Genomic DNA, 26,050 nt, shown 5'->3' on the forward strand with positions numbered 1-26,050 from the left:
CCGCTCAGAAAGGACAGTAGGGCTAGGGGGCACAGCCTCAAGATAAAGGGGGGGCAGTTTAGAACGGAGTTGAGGAGGAATTTCTTCACTCAAAGGGTGGTGAATCTCTGGAATTCTCTGCCCGTTGAGGTGGTGGAGGCTGCCTCGCTAAATATTTTTAAGACGCGGGTTGATGGGTTTTTGATGAGAGAGGGGATTAAGGGTTATGGGGAGAGGGCGGGAATGTGGAACTGAGCCACGACAGATCAGCCATGATCTTATTGAATGGCAGGGCAGGCTCGAAGGGCTGGATGGCCTACTCCTGCTCCTATTTCTTATGTTCTTATGTTCTTATGTTCTTAACTTACCCACTACAGACGTGAGGTTCACTGGCCTATATTTCCCAGGCTTTTCCCTGCAGCCCTTCTTAAAGGCACAATATTTGCCACCCTCCAATCTTCAGGCACCTCACCTGTGACTATCAATGATTCAAATATCTTTGCTAGGGGACCCGCAATTTCCTCCTTAACCTCCCACAATGCCCTGGGATACATTTCATCAGGTCCTGGGGATTTATTTACCATGATGCACTTCAAGACTTCCAGCACCTTCTTCTCTGTTATATGTAAACTCCTCAAGACATCACTGCTGATGGCTTTTCAGGGTGCCCTGAAGCAATTGTAAACTTGAGGACCTTCTTTAAATAGCAACCCCTGTGCATTGGTTACAGCCAACTTGGCTGGCTGACTGATAAACAACAGGAGAGCCAGTGGAGTGCCAGTCTGGTAGCACAAATGCTGTCATCCTGAAAGAAGGCAGTAGGTTTGTGCTCCATGGAGCCACTGCCACTCCCATGAGTGGCATAAGCAGCAATTTTACGGATCTGCTGGAGCACAGACAGCTGCATCCCCTTTGAATGCTGGTATCTAGGGCCATGGTGGCAGCACTCTGAGCCTGCAATGCCGTGAGCTAAGCTTGCAACAACTCCATCGGTTTACACTGCAATATCGAGATCATAGAAGCATAGAATCACTGGATCCCTACAGCGCAGGAAGAGGTCATTTGGCCCATCGAGCCTGCACTGACAACAATCCCACCCAATCCCTATCCCCATAAACCCAATATTAACCCTGCTAATTCGCCTGTCACTAAGGGGCAACTTAGCATAGCCAATCAACCTAATCTAGATATCTTTGGAATGTGGGAGGAAACAGGAGCACCCAGAGGAAACCCATGCAGAGACACAGGGAGAAAGTGCAAACTCCACTCAGACAGTGACCCGAGGCTGGAATTGAATCTGGTTCTCTGGTGCTATGAGACAGCAGTGCTAACCACCGTGCCACCGTGGTGGGCAGCATCAGCCTGTGCTGCAATGGAAGCTGAAGCATTAATTACCAAACCCTGTACCACGGCTGGGTCCATTAGTGCTATCATGGTGTTAGCCATCACTTGCACACCGGAAAAAATGCACTCCAAGCTATGCACAAAGTCTTTTGTCATGTTGAAGCTGGACTTCACCATGGTCCTTGGCAATGACATGCCTGTGGCATGCCTGCAGTTATGACCAGACCCTGGGCAAAGTCCCCCGATTTGTTAACTCCCCACAGAAACCCAATTTTCTGATGTCTCAGAAGAGGAGGAATGAGCCGGCTCTTCTTCATTCAATGCCCTCAGTTGGGCACAACAAGGTTAATTCAAAAGGAATCCTTTTTCCGTGGATACCTTTACTCCTGCTCTTAATGGCTGTACTGTCAACCCGGCAGCAGCTTCTGTGGTCTAAAAGTAGAAATAATTAAGGGCTGGTTTGGGTGAGAGAAAAAGGCTGATATTTTACGACCTCGCTTGGGCAAGGCTCATAAAATCCTGCCCAAGGCCAACAGAGAATTCCGTTTTGCGAGCCTCGCAGGTGGGCATGCAGTTATATAGTGTTAGGTGGAAGGTAACAAATCCAAGGTCATATAATCTTAAGCTTGAATTAAGGCAGGAATATATTGCCACACTGGATGTCCTTGACAACAGCTGTTGCAACAGCCTTAACCATGCTACACTAACGATTCAGAGCACCATCTCCTCCAAAGGGTTTGGTTGATGCAAACATGCACTTCTCTGCCAGCTCCCTACTGAACCTTCCTTTTCCTCGCAATTTTGTCTTGCAAGAGAGAATGAAGAGTATCAGGGAGTGTGCTACAATTTGTTTGGTCAGTGTACCTGAGTAGCTGAATGTACTTGAAAGCTGTGAAATATAGGAGTCAAGCAAACAACATGTTGTGTGTGAGGGTGAGGTAGAGCATTTGAATTTAGGCATGAGCACTGAAGGCTGATGGGTAAGTAATGGGGTTGTGGTGTACTGAGCAGGTCTTTGATGGTGTAATGGTCAGGATATCACATTTAAAGATGCGTTACCTACTTTTGCTATCCAGGCAAGGTTATTCAACTTACATTTGCATTGCAAGCCACACCCTTGGAACCATACTTCTTGAATTTATCCCCAGAATAACGTGCTCCCATTCCCTTGGCAGAGTGTGTCCTTGCTGGTTTCCTGGACCCATTAGAAATAGCCTACTTTTGTCCTCCTGGTCATGGCTTCCAGTGCTGTGTCAGAGAACCTGGAGTCTTCCCTCTGGCCTGCTGCTCCCTTAGTAGTCTCATTCCTTCCCTGTGAGACTCTTACAAAAAAGATTGATCAACCACCAATGCACTAGGTATCCTTTAAGAGGTGGCTTTAAGCTTGCAGTCTAACTGTAACTCACACAGTCACTTAGATACCTACTTACTGTGATGCCAGTCAACAGGGCTACATATAAGAACATAACAACATGAGAACTAGGAGCAGGAGAAGGCCATTTGGCCCCCTCGAACCTGCTCCACCATTCATTAAGATGATGGCTGATCTTTTCATGGAATCAACTCCACTTATCCACCCATTCACCATAAACTTTAATTCCTTTACTGTTCAAAAACCATCTTCCTTTGCCTTAAAATCATTCAGTGAGGTAGCCTCAACTGCTTCACTGGGCAGGGAATTTCAGATTCACAACCCTTTGGGTAAAGCAGTTCCTCCTCAACTGAGGCTTAAATCTGCTCTCTCTTATTTTCAGGCTCGGCCCCCAGTTCTGGTTTCATCCACCAGTGGAAACAACCTCCCTGCTTCAATCTTATCTATTCCCTTCAAAATTTTATATGTTTCTATGAGATCCTCCCTCATTCTTCTGAATTCCAATGAGTATAGTCCCATTCTACTCAGTCTCTCCTCATAAACCAACCCTCTCAACTCCGGAATTAACCTAGTGAATCTCCTCTGCACCCCCTCCAGTGCCAGTATATCCTTTCTCAAGTAAGGAGACCAAAACACAGTACTCCAGGTGCAGTCTCATGAGCATCTCATACATTTGCAACATAACTTCCGTGTTTTTAAATTACACCCCTCTAGCAATGAAGGACAAAATTCTATTTGTCTTCTTAATTACCTGCTGCACCTGCAATCATAATGATAGAAAAGCAACAGGATGTTTGCATGCTGCCTGCCTGACTAGACATCTGATTTCTGCTGACCCAGATTCCTGTGTCATGACCACAAAAATCCAATGCTAATGCTCCCGTGTAATGAGACCAGAGATATTTGTGAGACAAACAACAAAGAAAAAAGAACAAAGAAAATTACAGCACAGAAACAGGCTCTTTGGCCCTCCAAGCCTGCACCGACCATGCTACCTGATTGAACTAAAACCCTCCTACCCTTCCAGGTACCATATCCCTCTATTCCCATCCTATTCATGTATTTGTCCAGATGCCCCTTAAAACTCACTATCGTATCTGCTTCCACTACCTTCCCCGGCAGTGAGTTGCAGGTGTCCATCATCGTCTGTGAAAAAAACATGCCTCGTACATCTCCTTTAAACCTTGCCCTTCACATTTTAAACCTATGCCCCCTAGTAATCTTAATTGACATTAAATCTTTTTAAAGAATGTTTAGGCGATCCGGCAGTGGTGCAAAATACTATATAAACTCAACACCAAATTGCATTTTTTAACCCATAGAGCCTTCGATTATCTGAAATAATAGCAGTCTCCAGTTAACTCAGATTACACATTTCTCCAGCCCCTAAGTGGGGAAATCCATTCCAACGTGTAGAAAGGAGGAAGAGAGCCTTGGGATGGCATAATATTTTTCACCACAACCTGACATCCTTGGCAATTTTTTAAAAAAAAAGTTTAAATGTCTTGTCTGAAAAACACCTCCAAAGTCATTACATTGGAGCAAGCACTGAAATTTTGTGCTGGGGGGGTACAGGAATCTGAGGCTTGGTGATTCAAACACAGGAGTGCTACTAAGTGAGCCACAACAGACTGAGAATTGCGTTTAATCACTTGACAGATACTATCTTTCCAGATGCTTATAGAATTTTAAAGATTCTACCCCACATTTAATGCATTGCATGGCATGAGATTAATGATCTGTTTTCTTGTTATTTAGGTGAAACTAAAAGCTACACAAGGTGTATTTAACACAATTGCTGATGTTCCTGAGGGTGTGTTAAATGGACTCGGTGACAAAGAATTAACAGTAACAAGCCCAAGTTTGCAATTCATCAATGTTGTACTCAAACATATTACTTACACAAGCAAAAAATACCACATCAATACAGTTGATGTAGGTGAGTACAGACCTTCATCTTTTACTTGTTAACGTAGTCTCAAATTGTCTTCCAGTTCAGTCTGGTGCAGGCATTAAAAATAAAAAGATTTTTTTTTTGTGGTTCATTATGGATAGAGATATTCCTGCTAACAGAATGGTACATTTTGTTGATCAGAAACTTCACGGCACGGTGGCACAGTGGTTAGCACTGCTGCCTCACAGTGCCAGGGACCTGGGTTCAACTCTGGCTTCAGGTGACTGTGTGGAGTTTGCACATTCGCCCCGTGTCTGTGTGGGTTTCCTCTGGATGTTCCGGTTTCCTCCCACACTCCAAAGATGTGCAGATCAGGTGAATTGGCCATGGCTAATTCGCCCCTACATTAGAGGGATTGGCCATGCTAAATTGACCCATGGTGTCAGGGGATTAGCAGGGTAAAAACATGGGGTGGTAGGGATGGGCCTCGGTGGGATTGTTGTTGGTGGAGACTCGATGGGTCGAATGGCCTCCTTCTGCACTGTAGGGATTCTACTGATTCTGATGGAGATTCTGCACTCAGATCTACTCAACCACCAAAAGTTCAACCTATGCAGCATCTTCCATCTCCATCCCTGCTTTGGCTCATCAGCTCCTGAAATCCCCACCCATGTCTGTGCTATCTCTGGACTTGGTGATTTCAATGCATTCCTGGCAACATTCCCGTCTCCCACCCTTATAAAATTGAGTTAATCTAAAATTCTATTCCCTGAATCCTCACTCATATTACGTATTGCTCATCGTCAGTGATCGCTGACTTACATCAGGGGTGGAATTTTCCCATCCTGCCCACCACAGGGAATTATAGCAGGAGAGACAGAAAATTCGGCAGACCATTTAAAGGTGCATTGACCTCAGGGGGGAATTTCCAACCTTGGGGCACGCGTGGCCGTGAAGTCCCACCCAGGACTTCAATCCGTCAATGCCTTCGTTTTAATATTCTCATTTTTTGTTTTCAAATCTTTCCGTAGCTTCACTCCTACCTCTGTACCTTCCTGTAGCACTCCAAGGTCCATGCACTGTTCTGAACAACACCATTTATAATCCCATTGGTTGGGGTACCTTCACCTGCCTGGGCCCTTGACTCTCAAATTCACTCCCTAAACTTTTGCTGGTTCACAAACTCTCTCTTCTCCTCTAAAACACTCATTAAAATCCAATTCTCCAATCAGGTTTTTGGCAACCTGTCCTAATATCTCATTGTGTGGCTGGATGTCAGTTTATCTTTGTTAACCTTTTTTTTAAAGTACTTTGCAGTATTTTATTACATTAAACATCTGTATGGATGCAATCTATTGTTGAAATACGTTGGGCTGAATTTAATGTCACTGGATCAAAATTCTAGAACTCCAGCACAGAGATACTGGCCGGAAATCTACCACCTCGCCCGCCACGGAAACGGCGCAGACGAGACAACAGAAACTTCTGTTGACCTCAGGCAGGAATTTCCAGCCTCGCCCAAGCAAGGCTGTAAAATCCAGCCCACAGTTGCAATAGTGTGTACCATCCATAAAATGCACTGCAGGAACTCACCTAGGATCCTTAGGCAGCACCTACCATCTGGAAGGACAAGGACATTGGGTACATGGGAAGACCATCAACTGGAAGTCCCCCTCCAAGCCACCCACCATCCTGATTTGGAACATATTGTCATTCTTTCACTGTTGTTGCATCAAAATCCAGGAATTCCCTAACAGCACTATGGGTGTACCTACACCGTGGGGACTGCTGCAGTTCAAGAAGGCAGCTCACAATCACTTTCTCAAGGGCAATTAGTGATGGGCAATAAATGCTGGCCTAACCAACCACGCCCCGCAAATGAATGGGTCCATCCACTGCCAAACCCCATTGCAACTACAACATGGCCACTTCAAAGGGTTCCAATGTGATGAAAAGCCAATCAGACTGCTGCCTGGTCAGCTTTGGGGTTACTGTGTCCTGTAGGGCAGATGTCATCTCCAAGCAAGGCTGGCCAATCAGAAACCAGCAGATCTTTAGTACTAGCACCGCCACTCGGAGCTGCCAGGAGAAGAAATAGAATTAATTGGGGTAAGCTCATCAGAGTCAATAGTCAGGTCCCAGTAGGAGTGTATGGAGAGAGGAGTTGACGTAAAGGGTGAGAAGGTGTCTTTCCATGGGGAGAAAACCCTCTCTGCCAAAGAATCCCTCTATTTCTCACATGGTGCTATCTTTTGTGCAGTATTTCCTAATTTCACTCTTCATGTGTCTGGCTGTAAGTTTTAGATTCTATCCCTGAGACCTAGACTTGCCAAATGGCAAAAATAGGGGGCAATCTTCCCAAAATAATTCGACGTGTCACAAAAGTCTGAAAAGCGAGTGTTCCCTTCCAGTTTCTTTCAGCAGACTGCCCCACACACTTTTCCCACACTCCACCAGTTATTGTGGCAGTCGGGAGTTTCATGCTTTGCCCAGATCCTTGTTATTACAGCGTAAAGATTTCATTTGCATGCAGCAAGAGACTGAAATGCACAAAGAAGTATCAAAAAAGCACAAAGCCCACACTGACAACTATCACAGGAGCGTTCTCACTTTACAAACAAAGTGTTTTGAAATATTTGCTCTCCTGGCCCAATTTACAAGTATAGAATCTTAATTGCATAAAATCATTCAGCAGATGCACTAGTTACTATATCCCTCACATCAGCATCATCACTAAACTTTGATTTTGGCTGGGTTTTTTTTGGCTGTTGTATAAGATAGTTTGACTGTTCACCAGAATTTTGAATTCCTTCCACAAGGATAATGAATGAGATGATATTAATGCTGGAAGAAGTACAGTTCTTATCCAAGTGGGATAAGTATAGAGTTTTTGGTCTGTGTTGACTGATAACTCATGAGTGTTTAGATCAGGAAAATGAAAAATGTACTTTTCAACCTGGGAAACTGGAACTTCATTAGGTGATATCAATGCCACTATTCCAGGAAAGGTATTCCAATGATTGATAAGAGTTTGGGGTATTTGCTAAAGGCCTCAGTCTTACTGATATTATCGAGGGAAGTATGCAACAGTGTCTCTATATTTACCCACTTCTTCTGGCATTGATATCATCTCATTCATTATCTTTGTGGAAGGAACTCAAAAGTAGGGTCAACAGTCAAACTATCTCACATAACAGCCAAGAAAAAAGACCAAAGGTTAGATGGTCAAAACACAAACTATCAATTCTGCAATGGAATATCCAAAATTTCTGGACAAGCATGATTGTTGTAATAATGGATTTAAGAGTAAGGTTCCTCATTCCTTTTAAGAGTTGGAATAAAATATTTTTGTGTCACATGATGGCTTCTGCGATTCTTGTTACAACTGATTAGTGATTTTGTTTTTGTTTAATCTGCTACTCACAAAATATGTTGTTCTGTGATTATTCTACATTTTTATTTTCATTTTACACAAAGTGTCTTTTCAGTTTGAAGAGTACATTGCTGAATTTCCGATCCATATCAGGCAGCCCGCGATGCCACGATTGTTTGATCCTGGGCAAGGTAAATTTAGTCCGAATTTGGGTTACAAACACTTTCACCGTATTTTTTTTCTTCAACTAACTTGAGTTGCCTTTCCTTGTTCCAGACAGTAACATCAACTCCCTGGTCACCATTACAACAAAGACGTTCTTAAGATATCACAAGCTTCGAGTCTTGATAGATAGCATTCGGAAGTTTTACCCAAACATGACGATAATCATTGCAGACGACAGTGAAATTCCTGAAAAAATTGAAGGACCCCACATCGAACAATACATGATGCCATTCGCTAAAGTATAGTAAAGACATTCCATTTATACTCTATTCAGACTATAAACCAAATTTAGATTTCAAGCACAATTTGACGAATTTTTATCATATCTGAACTCCAGATTTGTGTGACCTTTTTACTGCAACCTCAATCTTTATCATTCTGACATGGTTGCAAATATTGTACAAATATTGTTATTATTGACCATGGGGCGAGTTTTCCCATTCCGCCCGCCACAGGAATTGGAGCAGGCGAGGAGTGGACCATGGAAAGGTCCGTTGACTTTTGACTGAGCAGCACAGTTGCCCAGTTGCACTGCTGCCTCGCAGCACCAGGGACGCAGGTTCAGTTCCAGCCTTGGGTGACTGTCTGTGTGAAGTTTGTACATTCTCCCCATGTCTGCGTGGGTTTCCATCCAGTGCCCTGGTTTTCTCCCATAGTCCAAAGATGTGCGGGTTACATTGATTGACCATGCTAAATTGAACCTTAGTGTTAGGCGATTAACAGGGTAAGTATGTGGGTTATGGGACAGGCCCTGGGTGGGATTGTGGTCGGTGTAGAATCATTGGGCCAAATGGCCTCTTTCTGCACTGTAGGGATTCTTTGATTGTGGGTCAGATTTTTCAGTTTCGGGATGAGCATGCTCAGAAAATCTCATCCACATCAAGTTTATTAGGAGGTATTTTTAAACCACCCAGAATAAGCACGAATCCAAAGTCGATGTTCTACTTGCTCACTGGTTCTGAGTCATGCCCCAATTGATTCCAATAAACTACAAGAACCAAGCAGATGCATCATTGCAGTTCAGCTGCCCTAGAAGGACGAGCAATTGGCTAATTAGCTTACTAAGCCTGCCAATAGGATGAAGGCTGAGGAGCCAGGATTGGTTTGAGTCAATCCCAGGCCACCTGCTCCTTGTCAGATATGCAGCTCAATGGAAAAAACCTTTTGACCATATCATTCCAATCTCCCATTCTGATTCTCCAAATGCAGGAGATTTAGCAACAAACCGCACAACCGCCCCCACCCCACACAGGCTTCAGTTTTTCTTAAACGCATCCATAGGATCCCTACAGTACAGAAAGAGACCATTTGGCCCATTGAGCCTGTATCAACAACAATCCCACCCAGGCCCTATCCCTGTAACCCCATGTATTTACCCTGCAAATTCCCTGACACTAAGGAATAATTTAGCATGGCTAATCCACCTAACCTGCACATCTTTGGACTGTGGGAGGAAACAGAAGCACTCAGAGGAAGCCAACACAGACACTGGGAGAATGTGCAAACTGCACACAATCACCCAAGGCTGAAATTGAACCCCGGGTCCCTGGAGCTGTGAGGCAGCAATGCTAACCACTGTGCCACCATACGGCCCAGAAAGTGCATGCAGATTTGAGGTGATTAAGAGATCAGCCATGATCTTATTAAATGACAGAGCAAACTCGAGTGGCCAAATGGCCAATGCTATCTGTTGGTATAATTGAAGTCACCCATTATTATGGTTGTCACTTGTCCACATTTCCTAATTAATCTATATATTCCCTATTCCACCTGGAGCACAAGACAACGATGATCCTTCACATGGCTTATCAGAGATCTCATCCACTAACCATTTAATAAAAACTGGAATTAAATAAAATCCTTAAAATTAATCCAATGAACATTAATAATCTCATATTTCTTGGCAAGAGAGTGCGATTATCACCCATTTTAAACCATAAAACTGATGCAGTCAGTAATATTATCAATTTATATTCAATATTTCTGGCAGCCCTATAGTATGACCTTTATCCTACCTATATGTGATACTATTGTCCCCACCTGTATCCCAGTGCTTTGGTAAACCAGCTGCATGTCAAGTATTCATCCTCCTATTTAAAAGCTAAAATATATTCCAAATGTAGTTTAGGGGATTAGAGGGGTAAATTCATGGGGTTACAGGCATAGGGGCTTGGGTAGAATGCTCTGTCGGAGAATCAGTGCAGACCCAATGGGCCCAATGGCCTCCTTCTGGCACTGTAGGGATTCTATGATTCTGCCAGTCCTGCTCTCTGTTTATGATACTGATCAATGTCCATTATATTGGACATGATGGCACATTAATAAAAAGCAATACTTTGCCATTATTGATTTCACTGTCAAGAGTTCTCCTGGTCAAACCATAATCAAAAACTTCATATATGGGCCTGAATTTTCAGTAGGAGAATCAGTGGAGAATGCATCCCTGCTGACTCTGACAAGGCCGTTGTCATATCACATTCAAGTGAGTCTTGGTTGGCAGTAAGTTGGATTTCTGCTGCACATGGAAAGATGTCCTCCCTTGGAGGGCTGTCAGCCAATCAGATTGGCCAACAGCTCTCCAGCCTATCCAAGCACGGTGCTGCAGTGGCCAGAAGGGGTACTGCAGCGCTGAGCCAGAGACTAAGGCTGGGATTCTCTGGCCATTCACCCCCCACCACCCCTGCCAGAGTGGACTAAGAACTTGGCGCTCAGCCAAATCTCTGCTCATTGCAGTGGGACTAGTGAATCCCACTGGCATGAATGGCTGGAAAATTCCAGCCTCAGTCCTGGGAACTGCAGTTCTGGTCCCAGCAACGAGAATGTATAGGTTGCCCTGGGTGGAGGGGCTTGGGGGAGGAGAGGGGGGAGGGTGAGAAGGGGGCAATTTCGCTGCCAAGATGTAGGCTGGATGAAGGAAGTGCAGAGAGAGGGCCTAAGTCATCATTCAATTGAGGCTGGTGGGCAAAGGCCCTGAAGTGGCCATTAAGTGGTCACTCAATTTGGGCTTGGGTGGGCTTGCTATCTGAAGCTCTATCCAGTCGTACTGTAAAATCGTGTCCAGATCAGGGTGGGTGGGAAACCTGTCCAAGCTATTTTACATTCCCCTAGTTAGCCAATTTTAAAAAAAAAACCATATGTGACTTTGCTTCATACCACTGGAAGCCAAATCCATCTGATAGCTGTGATCAATTTACAGAATTCAATCCCAAATAAGTGACAGAATACAGGACCTGGCATTTAATCCTGTCAATTTCAGTAAGTGATTAAACTAAGTACAAAGGCTTCCTTTGAAGGAAACACAATCACCTGGCTTTTAATTCTTATTTGAAAGAATATTGCAAGTAGTGTTTTCATAGGTAAAACAATACAATGCTCTCAATTGTGAAGCCAGACATCTACACGCTTTTGATTTATTTAGAGTAAATGGGCATGGGTTTGGTTTCCATAACATCACTGGAGACATGACAGGAAGGGACGGGCAAGCTCTGCATGATGGTATCGGCCATGTTTGAGCCAAACTCATCCATGCTCCTTAAGGGTGGCAAGTGGCAGCCTGGCAGAACAGCCTGTGCACCCAGTATTAAGGTATGCATGCCCATCAGAACTCTGCTGCCCCATCATGGTCTTCACCTGAATCCTCTGTGGGCAGAACTCAACCATAACCTAGTGAGTTGCATCAGTCATCCTTTCCTTCTGGCCTGGCAGCATCCTATTCATACTGTTGACTTATCACGTTTCAATCAATCTCAATACAGTGCAGTACAGTGCCACTCTCTGAACTGATGGCTGTGACTGTCAGACCAAGTGATGGGGCCTCTTCGTCAAAGCTTTCCTGTTGCTCTCCCTCTTCATCTAGGGGCTGCTGTGACTGGGTTGCTGATAGTTCTTGGGTGTCCAAAAACAAAATCAGAAGGGAAGGGTTTGGGGCAAAGAAAGGGTGGCATGGTGGCAAAATGGTTAGCACTGCTGCCTCCCAGCACCAGGAACTTCTGGCCTGGGTCACTGTCTGTGTGGAGTTTGTACACTCTCCCCTGTCTGTGTGTTCTGGTTTCCTCCCACAGTGCAAAGATGTGCGGGTTACGTTGATTGGCCATGTTAAATTGCCACTTAGTGACAGGGGGAATTAGCAGGTTAAAATATGGGGTTAAAATATGGGGTTGCAGGAATACAGCCTGGGTGGGGTGGTGCAGACTCGATGGGCCAAATGGCCTCCTTTTGCATTGTAGGGATTCTATGATTCTATAAAATTGGAATGTGAAGGAAGAAGTCTGTGTCACATCAGAGCAATCTGCTCATTGTGCCAAATCTCAGGTTGAGTGTCTATTAGAAGTTGAGAAGGGGCATCAGGCAGGAACACACCATTAGTCTCGATGTTGTCAGCGATACTATTGACATGGGCTCTGCGACAGCTTGCCTCACAACGCTGAGGGCCGTATCCTTCATAGGTTTGAGGAGATGCAAGTGGCCTTGACTCCTAACAATTCTGCTTTGCTCCATTCTATTGTGGTGCTACCTTGTCCTGCAAGAAAGATGGCAGTAAGTCAGTGACTGTGTGGCACTGTATTTAGAACAAAGAACAAAGAGATGAAAGAAAACTACAGCACAGGAACAGGCCCTTTGGCCCTTCAAGCCTGCACCAACCATGCTGTCCATCTGAACTAAAAAACCCCCTGTCAGTGATGAGGGTGATGTGCCTACCATAGCTCAATATGGTAGCCAAAGAGTGGTGGGTGTGAGGCTGGCAGCATTGGTGGGCATGAGCCCTGGGTATCAAGAACTGCTGCTGGGTAAATATAGAAATTGTGCTGCTATGAATGGCCTGAGAGTTTGGTAATGTGGTGCGAAGAGATGTCATGTGAAGTGGCGTTCACTGGCATTGGCCACCCAAGTGAGTTCATTAGACCTCTTGTGGCATCATTGCCTCAAGGATAGATGTTAGGAATTGACATCCCAAGCATTCTACCCACTCTCCATTCTGGGGATGTTTCGTGAAGTGTTCCTTCTTCCCATGACACCATGACATTTCTCCCTCTGCCCACCTCCACAATTAATGCCTCAGTGCCAAGTCCATCATAACAGAACCCTAGTCTTCCATTTTTTATGTTGTAAATTGCAGCCAAGTCATTCAGTGTTGCTTTTTTAAAAAGAGGCAGCATGCCTTTAGAACAGAAGGCTGACTATACTATATACTATTCTCACAATGTTGCACAGCTCCCACATGGTGCAGAGGCAGCCAGCACTGCACTGCTTGGCCCTGCACTGAAATTGTGGCAATGAGATTGCATTACCAAGTCTATGCGAAGCTCACCTCCAATGAAACTAGCAGGGGCAAGTTGCAAATCTCAACCCCTGCTACCGAAAGGCGTGTAAGCCAACTCGCAGGTCACCATGTCTGCTGGTATCAAGGCTAATTTTGTCCATTCTCTATTATTTATTTCTGCTGACTGGATTCCAACAAATCATAGAATCCCTACAGTATAGAAGGAGGCCATTCGATCTGCACCAAACACAATCCCATCCACATCCTACTCCCATAACCCCTTATAATGGGGCCAATCACCCTGGCACCAGGGTTAATTTAGCATGGCCAATCAACCTAACCCGCAATCTTTCGACTGTGGGAGGAAACCAGAGCAGCCAGAGGAAACCCACACAGACACGGGGAGAATGTGCAAACTCTACACAGACAGATACCCAAGGCCAGAATCGAACCCAGGTCCCCGGCGCTGTGAGACAGCAGTGCTAACCACTGTGCCACTGTGCTGCATGGGTAGCTTGTTTCATTCTCCGAGAAGGGTTTATTCCTTTAGGTGTTTGCAGTCTTTTAAGAATCCCTGCTTGCTATTAACTGGCCTATCAGGGTTCACTTTTGGACAGTACCCTTCATCAGTAAAGACCAAGAGATTTACAAGTCTGTTCAATTGAATCAGAAGAATGGGAGGGAACAAGAAAGGAGGAAAATGCAGAAGGACAGAGCGGTGTCCCCCCCCCCCCCCCCCCCCCCCCCAACTCCATGGCTCTCACTTAACCTTGACAAAAAATCACTCTTGCAGCATTGGTGAGATCAAACCAATTTCAAAGTACCAAGTTATCCACATTTATTGATCTTGAACCTCTTGCCATTTTCCTCTTCTCAGGGGTGGTTTGCCGGAAGAAATTTGGCAGTTTCTCAGGTCACAACTGAATACCTCGTTTGGGTGGATGAAGACTTTTTATTCACAAAGGATACAAAACTAGAAAAACTGTTGGCAGTATTGGAAAACACAAACTTGGACGTGGTAAGTGTGGAAGTGGAGCTAGTGAAGGCACATATTTCACATATCTCAGTCTGATCAACATTGCAATTTCATACATTCCAAAAATGAATTTTCATTTATGTAGAAAATGTGGAGGCAGGGAGACGTTGGCTTAGTGGTATTATCGTTAGACTATTAATCCAGAGACACAGTTAATGTTCTGGAGACCTGAGTTCAAATCCCACCATGGCAGATGGTGGAATTTGAATTCAATAAAAAATATCTGGAATTAAGATTTTACTGATGACCATGAAACCATTGCCAATTGTTGGAAAAACCCAACTGGTTCAGTAATGTCCTATAGGGAAGGAAATTCCTGGTCTGGCCTACACATGACTCCAGTGCCACAGCAATGAGGTTGACTTTCCACTGCCCTCCAAGGGCAACTAGGGATGGGCAATAAATACCGGCCAGCCTGTGATGCCCATGTCCCATGAATTCATTTTTTAAAAAAAAATTATCTATTGACGTAATGTTGATTTTTTTTGTAGCCACGAAAATGATTTCCGCCTATCGCCTTGCAGTTCAAAGTCTTCCCTAGAATGAGATATGAAAATAATTTTATAGAAGTTACTTTTGCCGCCCAAAAACTGATGAGTTTGTTCCAACTACTAGGCTGAAAAGATGAAATTCTGGAGCTCAACTTGCCTCAAATCCACTTAATCTCTCAGCAGAGGTAGGACAAGGGACTTGGTACACGTAACCAATTCTCCTCAGGAAGAGATTGGTTATCTAGAGTCATAGAGATAGAGAGCAGATGGGCCAAATGGTCTTTTCCTGTGTGTTAAAAGCTGGAATGAAAACAATGCTGGAAACACTCAACAAATCAGGCAATGTCTGTGGCGGGAAGTCTCACAATACCAGGTTAAAGTCCAACAGGTTTATTTGGTAGCATGAGCTTGCAGAAGCATTGTTCTTCTTCAGCTGAGTGAAGAGTTGTGTTCACAAACATAGACACAGACTCAATTTACAAGATAATGGTTAGAATGCAAGTCTTTACAGGTAATCAAGTCTTTATAGACACAGATAATGCGAGCGGAGAGAGGGTTAAGCAAAGGTTAAAGAGGCGTGATTTATCTCAAGCTGGGGATGTCCTTTTCAGACAAAGATGGAGACTCTTTTCTCTCTGAGGATCAAGCTATTTTGGAAGTGGATCGCTGAATATTTTTAAGCTTCTTGTTAGGTGAGTGAATCAAAGAGGCCCAATGGGGGACATGGAACTCAACACAAACAGAACAACTGTGATCTTATTGAATGAGTTCAAGGAACCAAATGGTCTACTATTTTGTGTGTTCGTATGTAAAAACACCTGTTTCTATAAACTTGCCCAAGAGAGGAGAAATAGACCCTGGTGTTCATAGAAAAAGAGACAATATACAACTTCTGAAATAACCAGGAAATATAATTTTCCACAGGTTGGCGGCTCAGTGAATGGTAATCGATTCCACTTTAAGCTGTGGTATGAAAAAGGAAATGAGGATGATGGAGAATGCTTATTTTCCAAGCCTGGTGGCTTTTATACACTGGATGGGTTTCCAAACTGTGTCATAACCAGTGGTGTGGTGAACTTCTTTATGGCCAGGACAGCAAAGATACTGAGTGTTGGATTCGATCCTCGATTGGCAAGGGTAGCTCACTCCGGTAAATGAACCATTCAATTGTGCTGCCCCAATGTTAATGATGCTATTAGATGCTGATATTCAGGTTTTATTCAGATTTGTTAGTCTTCCAGTCCAAGTAACAGTCTTAGGAAACTAAAAGGTGCCATGAACTGGGGACAGGATTTAGTGAAAAGTTGAGGGGCGGTGGTGAACAGGAGAGGTTCAGGCCTGGAATTTCTCACCACCGACTGGCTAATCTGTTTGTTCTTGGCATGGCCCAGCGACCTGGCCATCTTTCACGAGGCCAGGTTGGGTCCAGGAAGTAAGCTGCCCACGAGGAGCAGATAGACAATTGAGTCAATTAAGAACCATGTTGAGGCCTCTCTCCAGTACCGACTGGAAGTTTCCAAATAATAAACGGATTCTTACAGTAGCTAAAACACAGTCAGAGAAAGTAAGTGACTTCCCAGCTGCAGGCCAGGATCTAACTCTCTGGATTACTTTTAAGCCACCAGGCTCCCACCACCACCATCATATCTACACTGCTGCCCAGTGATGAAAAATGACCAAAGCTGCAGCCTCAGCCCAGTCTGTCGAGGGGCTCCATCCCCCACATTGTGCTCATTTTTACTTCCATACAGTTTTAAAGTGCTCAGAGCGTCCCTCCACATTGAGACACCTTCTCTCTCTCTCTCTCTCTGACCTGCAATGGTAGTCTCATGGCTGCAGTGCCTTCCATTGGCCCTTCAGCATCACTCTGTACTTAACTGGACAGGAGGCACACATTCTCATCATTAAGTGACCAATCCTACAAAAATTGTTTATTTTTATTTTTTTCACGGGATGTGGGTGTTGCTGGCTAAAAAAAAGGATAAACCCTGCAAATATAGACTGATCAGTTTAACATCAGTGGCGGAGAAACATGTAAGGACAACAATCTGGAACAAAATTAATTGACATTGAGATTAATTTGGTATAAGAAATGAAAGTCAACACAGAATGGTGCCTAGGAGGGGTCCTCCAGTGACTTACCAGGCCAAGCTTGCGTCATTCCCACTCTGCCTCATTCCTGATTACACGCACAGAGCAACCTCGGCTCCTGATTGGAGGAGATATTGGGGGTCTTGAAAACATTAAGTAGACAAGTTCCCAGGGCTTGATAGGATATACCCTAGAATACTGAGTGAGGCAAGGGAGGAAATTGCTGGGGCCTTGAGAGAAATCTTTGAATCCTTATTGGCTACAGGGGAGGTCCCTGAGGATTGGCGAATAGCCAATGTCGTTCCTTTGTTTAAGGAGGGTAGCAAGGATAATCCAGGTAATTAAGGCCGGTGAGCCTTACATCAGTTGTTGGGAAATTATTGGAGAGGATTCTTCAAGACCAGATTTACACCCACTTGGAAATGAGTGGCCATATTAGCAAGAGGCAACATGGTTTTGTGAAGGGGAGGTTATGTCTCACTACTTGATCGCGTTTTTCGAGGGAGTGACGAAAATGATTGATGAGGGTAGGGAATGGCTGTTGTCTACGTGGACTTCAGTAAGGCCTTTGACAAAGTCCCTCAAGGCAGATAGTAAAGTCACATGGGATCGGAGGTGAGCTAGCAAGATGGGTACAAAACTGGCTCGGTCATAGAAGACAGAGGGGAGCAGTGGAAAGGTGCATTTCTGAATGGAGGGCTGTGACTAGTAGCGTTCCTCAGGAATCAGTGCTGGGACCTTTGCTATTTGTAATATATATAAATGATTTGGAGGAAAATGTAACTGATTAGTAAGTTTGCAGATGACACAATGGTTGGTGGAATTGCGGAAGTGACGAGGACCGTCAGAGGATACAGCAGGATATAATCGGTTAGAGATTTGGGCAGAGAGATAGTGGATGGAGTTTAATATGGACAAATGTGAGTTAATGCATTTGGGAAGGTCTAATACAGATGGGAAATATACAGTAAATGGAAGAACCCTTAAGAGTATTGATAGGCAGAGGGATCTGGGTGTACAGGTACACAAGTCACTGAAACTGGCAATGCAGATGGAAAAGGTAGTCAAGAAGGCATACGGCATATTTGCCTTCATCGGCCAGAGCACTGAGTTTAAAAATTGGCAAGTCATGTTGCAGCTTTATAGAACCTTATTTAGGTCACACTTGGAATATAGTGTTCAATTCTGGTCAGAAGGATGTGGAGGCTTTGGAGAGAATACAGAAAAGATTTACCAGGATGTTGCCTGCTATGGAGGCCATTAGCTGTGAGCTGAGGTTGGTGAAACTTGGTTTGTTCTCACTGGAACGACAGAGGTTGAGGGGCGACCTGCTAGAATTCTGCAAGATTATGGACATGGACAGACTGGATAGTCAGAAGCCTTTTCCCAGAGTGGAAGAGTCAATTACTAGGGGACGTAAGTTTAAGGTGCAAGGGGCAAGGTTTAAAGGAAATGTATGAGGCAAGATTTTTGCACAGAGGGTGATGGGTGCCTGGAATTCGTGCCATGGGAGGTAGTGGAAGCGGATACAACAGTGACTTTTAAGGGGCATCTTGACAAATATATGAATAGAATGGGAATAGGAGGATATGGTCCCTGGAAGGAAAGGGGGTTTTTGTTCAGATGGGCAGAATGGTCGGTGCAGGCTTGGAGGGCCGAAGGGCCTATACCTGTGCTGTAATTTTCTTTATTCTTTGTTCTGATTGCTTCCATTCGCCTCTTCCCACTGAATGCAGGGACTGTTGCTATGGGCCCAACTGAAATGTCCGACTCCCAATCACAGACCATCTGAACAGATCTCACCGGGTGTCTGGCAGGGCTCTGGGAACCTTTATACAAATGAGTTTGTGCTGTTAAGATCAGTCGGGTCCCCACACAACAGCCTGTTTGAGGCTCACACACACCATTCCACACATTTTAAAATCGGGAACAACATTTTAAAATACAAAAGGTGGTTCACAGCCGAAATTAAAAGTTAGCTTGGCATATATCTGACGATTGAGTTTATCAATAGGACATTTCCCATAGGACATTTAATGGATGGAGATTTCATGACAGAATGGATTTATATGGGGTGTATGAAAATACTGGGTTTGATGGATTGATTGTGATTTTATAACTAAGCTTCATTTTTATATCATATCAATGATTTTACCAACGCAATTGAATTTCAATTCTTCCTAGAGTTTTTCATTGATGGTCTTGGCAGACTGCTTGTGGGGTCATGTAACGATGTCTACGTCGGTCATCAAGCGAAGACAGAACAAACAAATGATTCCGTGAAAGCAGTTGAACAAAAATATGCAAAATTTAGACAGGCCACTGAACATGACACAAAGTACAAACTTGCTCTACATTATTTCAAAAACCATTTGAAATGTTACACCCGGATTTAGGGTGGATTTTCCAGCCTCGTTCTTCCCAAAACTGGAAAATCCCACTTTCCATGGTCCACCCCTCGCCCACTCTGATTCCGATGGCAGGCAGAATGGTAATGTTCTGGCCTGAATGTCTGACCACTACCTCACAGTTCCCACGTACACTGATAACACTGAGGCCTACTTCATCATTCCCTCTCTCATCTCTCTACTTCCTTAATTCCCTCTATGTTGTGACGTTATTTCTTTGACGTCCACTCCTGGATGAAGGGAAATTTCCTGCAATTAAACTTTTTCAACATCTTTCACTGAATTTGGGCTTCACTGGCACGGTCAGCGCTGTGTTGCCCATCTCTAATTGAGAAGGCAGTGGTGGGCTGCCTTCCTGAACTGCTACAGTCCATCTTGTAAACTTTGGGAAAATTGAAACTTTGATTCCTGTCACAAATAGCACTGCCTAGCCACCGCTACCAACATCACTTCCCCCAACACCCCTACCCTCCCCACACCACACTTGTCTCAACCAAACTGTCCACAGACTTGGTGCTCTACTTGTCCATAAGCTGAGCTTCTGACTATATGTCCTGTCCATCACCAAGACTTCTGCTGCTTCACCAGCTGCAAAAACTCTCATCCCTCTCTATGTTACCTCCAGAATTAACTATTCAAATACTCTCCAAACTGATCTTCCACCTTCCCTAAACTTGAGCTTATCTGAAACTCTGTTGGCCATATTCTAACATATGCCACATCCTGTTTACCCACCATCCCTGTGCCCATAAACATACATTAGCTCCTGGTTGACAAATGCTTTGATTTTAAAATTCTCATTTTTTTAAAAATACCTCCAATGCTTCACCCTTCCCTATCCCTGTAAGTTCCTCCACCTCAACAATCCTCCAAGAAATCAAAGTTTCTCCGGCTCTGCCCTTTTGTTCATCCCCCATTCCCTTCCCCTGAAACTAGCAGAGGTGCTTCAACTTTCTTATCCATTACCTCTTGGCATTCATTCTCTAGATATCCCCTCTTTTGCATGCTCCTTAAAAATCACTTGCCCTGATGTCTCCTGCTTTAGACTGGAGTCACCTTTTGTTTGATAAAGTTCTTGTGAAGTGCCTTGGAACATTTTAATACGTAGGCTGCTATACAAATGAAAATTGTTGTTGATGTCTGAAGCACATTGGGATGTCTCATTATGCTAAAGACTCAAGCTGCTGGTATATTTAATTATCTTTGCACTCCATGCCACTTGATGTACTTTATGTTTAGAAAAAGCAGAGTGAATATTGGAGCTCAGAAGGAACCCTCTCGATGTTTTTCCAATATTCACACTCATGTCCTCATGATCCACTGCTACAGACCAAGAAAAATCTCTCCAAAAATTCCAAGGCTTCAATGGCTAACTGCATACTTCACTAGTAATGTTCAGAGAGAAGCACTTTCCAGCAGAGGGTCAATTCAGTTGATTGGTTTGGGGAGCCCATGCTGATATTTCTTTTGCCTTCAAAAGGAATATGTCTCAGTGGTCACACCCAACTACTACTCGTGTTGAAACAGATGATGAAAGTAAGATTAAGATCTTGAGAAGATCAGACCTACAGGCCTCTGTAGCTAAGAATTAAATCAGCCAGTGCTTTTCCTCACCTAACCCACTGTGAAATCACTGATAAAGGATTCCAAAACACTAAATTATTGCACGGAAAAAGAGAAAAGAATGGACTAAGTCCAAAGATGAACAGGTCAGATGATTAGGCCATGGTAAATTGCCCCTTATCATCCAAAGATGTGTAGGTTAGATGTTAAATGTGAAGGATTGCAGGAATAGGGCAGGGGAGAGGGCCAGGGTAAAATGCTCTGTCAGAGAGTCAGGGCAGATTCAATTTGCTGAATGGCTTCTTCTGCACTATAGGAAATCTATGTTATACTCTGGGTGATCACTCCTTGTATAGTTATGTCATACAGCCAGTTGTGTAGGTTTTGTCTATTTAGTTCTTTGATAAGATTCTAGATAGAACCCAAAAGGCTCTTTAGTTCCTGCTTTGTAGGATCATCTGTAAGCTTTCTCTTTAGCCTGTCTGGAAATCAGTTGTAATGAATATTTTGCAATTTTTTTAATACATGTCAAAAATAATTTTATCATGGCTTATTTTTGGTATGACACATTATTCGGGTAATTTGGGTAATATAATATTATTGAATTCTGCTGTCCCTATTTACCAACTTTTGAAAATGATGTGATTGTTGTGAAATGTAAATTTGCACAATAGAAAATTAAAATATTGAAAATTTATTCTTTCAAATAAAGCTTTTTCATGGTCAATGCTGATACATGTTGTGATCTGAAACAAGAGAATTATTTCTATGTCTATGTTCATTTGATTCTTAATTTGAGCAGCTTCCTCAATCAGAAGACTCCAAGGGGATGGGTTTTATTAAACAGATGAAAAGTATTAAAAGCAAAAGCGGATGCTGGAATCTGAAACCAAAAGAGAAAATGCTGGAAAATCTCAGCTGCTCTGGCAGTATCTGTAAGGAGAGAAAAGAGCTGACGTTTCGAGTCCAGAAGACCCTTTAATGAAGTTACTGTGAAAATCCCCTAGTCGCCGCACTCCTGTTGCGTAGACTGAGGGGGAATTTAGCATGGCCAATGCACCTAACCCGCATATCTTTGGACTGTGGGAGGAAACCGGAGCACCCAGAGGAAACGCATGCAGACACGGGGAGAACGTGCAGACTGTGCGCAGGCAGTGACCCAAGTCAGGGATTGAACCCAGGTCCCTGGCACAATGAGGCAGCAGTGCTAACCACTGAGCCACCGCACAGCCCAAAGATTGCTAATGCAATTACAAATTCTTCCACTTCTCCACTCTATCAAAGTGTGAAACAACAACTTACCTTTTACGTGATGAGATCACTGCTCCAGCCACAAACATGGCCATCTCTCCATTGAATAATTGCAGAAAATCAAGCGGGAAATTTATTCCATAGATTTATCTTCTCGGAAAAGAAGAACGGCTTAAAATCTAACCTGGCCTTACCCTTGGCACCTGGTTGTGCCCAATCTTTAAAATAATCTACCAAATAATCTGAAAAAAATCTATGTTTCCCTTTCCCTTAAATGCTTTGAGGGGTTCCTTTACATACTAGGCACTATTGCAGGTATTATTTCTGTATAGTGTACAAATTGCTGTTGTGTTTATGGCATTGTGTTTGTCTGGATGGTGTTAAAGCATCATTGAACCATGTCACATTTTCACTGGTTCAATTTGAACCAATCATTACATCCAGAACACCAGACTGAAGAATAGCACCAGTAAACTACAAGCCATTTCAATTATATCTGGCTTGGCTAAGGACTGTGCCAAAAGATCTGTGTAGAAGTTGCCTCAATTCTAAGTTTCTATTTTGTCCTTCCTTCATGAGTTGGTAAACTTTAAAGGATATTTTTTCTGCAGCCACAACTGCTCTCTCAAAACAGGTTCAAGGTAAGATTGTTTGCCATCAGTTGCGCTGGGATGTTCCTCGTGATGAAGTTGATTGTAACGCAACATCAAAAAGCCAAATAAATTGGTGTCCAATTAAAGCGGGTATTAAGTCAAAAAAATTCCTGATTTGTTGGACTCGTTCACCATCTGCTTTGTTTTAAGACTGGACAATGTTATTCATTTAATACCTGAGTTATAGATATCCCAATAGAGTTTATGGGGCCAATGGGACCATTAAGCTATAGGCTGGAACTTTACCACCCCGCCTGCCACGGGAATCAAAGTGGGTGAGGGGCAGACCACGGAAAGATCTATTGACCTCAGGCGGGATTTTATGGTTTTGGGACGCGTGAGGCCTTAAAATCCTGCCCATGAATCCCAACTTGATCACAGTCATGGAGGAAACCACTGACATTTATGTGGATTTGATTTACACAGGCGTTGAAGCTGCCTGTGCTGTTTCCATTTTGTTTTGTTATAATTTTTTTTTAAAGTTCGAAAGCCAAATTTTGATTAAGCTTCAGCTTTCTGGGATGCTTCTTAACTTAGGCTGACTCCTCTTCCAGTGCGGCAGTCCCTCATCAGCAGTCTTTGCTAACCCTTGATATCCAGGATTCTGCTGAATTGCCCTGTAGGGACATTGAGTCTCAATGCAGGAAGTTAGAGAAGATCTGGGGCAGTGGGTGGAGGGAAATTCGGGCTGTTGGGTCTTTGGATGATTCTAGCTACAGCCTCGCTTCTTTGATCAGTGTTTGGAAAGGGGAAATAGTGTTGCATGTTCAGTTAGTTCATGAAGGATTGGATTTTCAATGTTGAGAACGAGTCTCTCTGGTCACGACTTGTCCTGTTAGATAAGCTAAAATAATAGGATAGTAAAAAAAAAATCTTCCCAATTTTTCTTAAATGTGCTACTAATTTTTAGCTCCACCAACCTCACCCTGGTACGATTCAGCCCGGGAGCGACCTGGCAAGGGAGCATTTTTCTATTTTGTTTTACTGCGTGTGCGCAATTGAAGGTTCTGATCGGAGTTGCAGGTTTCGGGCGCGATAAGCTCTGTCCACTGGCTTCTGCAATGCAGTTCAGATTCGCTGCTACTTTTTCAGGCAGAGTGCGTATGAGGGTGGCTGAGAACGGATCTAAAAGTCAGATCTGAAACACCCTGTTGCAAGTCTGCCCAGCACTTAGAATTAGAATGGTAAAACAGGGCCCTGGGTGTCAATTTAGCACGGCCAATTCACCTAACCTGTACATCTTCAGAGTGTGGGAGGAAACTGGAACACCCAGAGGCAACCCACGCAGACACAGGGAGAATGTGCAAACTCCGCGTAGACAGTGACCCAAGGCAGGAGTTGAACCCGGGTCTCTGGCGCTGTGATGCAACAGTGCTAACCACTGAGCCACCGTGAAGCCCATCTTGAGGAAGGAATTTGAATTTTGATTTGAGATCGAAAGGTGCCTGATCTGGATGGGATTGTGGTCGGTGCAGACTCGATGGGCCGAATGGTCTCCTTTGGCAACAGTAAGGATTCTATGGTTTATATTAGGTTCGATCTTTGACCCTCACAGATCAGGAGTAGACTTGTTCCTGTATGTTTTATCATAGAAGCTGCAATAAGAGCAGTAAAGAAGCTACAATGCAAAAGGTATACTTTCAAAATGGTAACTAAGATGTTGATTCTACAACCTGACTAACATCAAAAGCGAGATGTTGGGACTCGGATTGCCTTGTTTTCATTTGAGCAACCTTAGTTCCAATCCAAAAAAAAGGATCTAATAACCTAAGCTTTAGACATTCCTTATATCCATTGGCTGGGATTCTTAAGACTCCCATGCCCAACCACCACTGCCAGCGGGAATGGGGAATCTGGCACTCAGCCAAAACTCCATTCACTGCAGCGGGACCGGAGAATCCCAGCTGCAGGCGAGGTTGGAGAATTCTGGCCATTATAAAGGTATCCTTGTTCCTAAAGCCCTTTTGTCCCCCAACAGGCTTCTCATCAATATCTTTGGTCTAGTTTCTCATCCTTGATAACACGCACAAAGTGCTGACTTCTGATCCTCCGTTATACATAATGTAAACATATAATAACAAGAATGAGCAGGTGCCTCCGGGCTTGGGATGCTCAAAAGTTTTAACTTTATTTATCAGTGTCACAAGCCAGCTTACGTTAACACTGCAACAAAGGTACTGTGAAAATCCCCTAGTCACCACACTTCAGTGCCTGTTTGGGTACGCTGAGGGAGAATTTAGCACGGCCAATGCACCTAGCCATAATGTCTTTCAGACTGTGGGAGGAAAGCAGAGCACTCAGAGGGAACCCATCCGGGAAGAACATGCAGACTCCACACAGTGACCCAAGCCAGGAATTGAACCCAGATCCCTGGCGCTGTGAGACAGCAGTGCTAACCACCATGCCACCCCAGACAGGAGACAGAACTGACTCAACACGTTTTCAATCTTTAGCTAGCTGATGGTTAATGGTGCAATGTTCATATTGTAAAATGATAGCCTTATTTTACAATGAAAGCCCACAACAGTGCTTTGCTTCCACTGACTTAGCCTTTGTTTGTCTCCAGGGAGTGAGGATTCTTTGCATTCCGCTCCAAGAATTCAGAAGGTCAATATCCTTGGGTTGGTTCTAGCAGGACAACAGCAGGAAGATTTTTCTAATTACATTGCAGCCCCAAGCCGACAGACTGAAGTCTGAGAAATACACAATAAACGGCGTTTTGTGAATGAGAACACAACAGACGTGCTTAAAAGAAGATGCAATATCAGGCCTGAGAGAAGGGGAAGTGTGGAGTGAGAAAGAGTAGCACTAGTTACCTCAGTGGCAGAGATAGATCAGGAAAGTGAAAGCAAGCATTGCAGCAGGGATAAGTTTTTTGGTTGAATTTGGAATACTGCGTACAATTCCGGTCACGTTCCAAGCCAAGAGGCATCTGTTTATTCTTGTTATTTTATGTTTATAGTATAAATTTGGAGTACTATGAATAATTCTGGTCATTTGCTATCGGAAGGATGTTATTAAACTGGAAAGGGTACAAAAATATATTTACAAGGATGTTATTGGGACCGAAAGGCTCGAATTATAAGGAAAGGCTGGATAGGCTGGAATTT

General features: G+C 43.8%; 1 protein-coding gene across 2 annotated transcripts in view; it reads left to right on the forward strand.

The window, feature by feature from the left end:
* LOC145359077 (beta-1,4 N-acetylgalactosaminyltransferase 2-like) overlaps positions 1-20,640 on the forward strand; it is a 38,737-nt gene extending 18,097 nt beyond the window's left edge. For both annotated transcript variants that reach the window (XM_080213455.1, XM_080213454.1), the window contains exons 6-11: positions 4,454-4,634; positions 8,067-8,153; positions 8,239-8,426; positions 14,325-14,465; positions 15,899-16,124; positions 19,250-20,640. In XM_080213455.1, coding sequence (XP_080069581.1) covers positions 4,454-4,634; positions 8,067-8,153; positions 8,239-8,426; positions 14,325-14,465; positions 15,899-16,124; positions 19,250-19,461 — 1,035 coding nt within the window. In that variant the 3' untranslated portion in view covers positions 19,462-20,640. The remainder of the gene's footprint in view (positions 1-4,453; positions 4,635-8,066; positions 8,154-8,238; positions 8,427-14,324; positions 14,466-15,898; positions 16,125-19,249) is intronic.
* Positions 20,641-26,050: the final 5,410 nt, after the last annotated feature.

This window comes from Carcharhinus amblyrhynchos, chromosome 27, assembly GCF_965287045.1.
Source record: "Carcharhinus amblyrhynchos chromosome 27, sCarAmb.v2.hapA, whole genome shotgun sequence".
Lineage (NCBI taxonomy): Eukaryota > Metazoa > Chordata > Chondrichthyes > Carcharhiniformes > Carcharhinidae > Carcharhinus > Carcharhinus amblyrhynchos.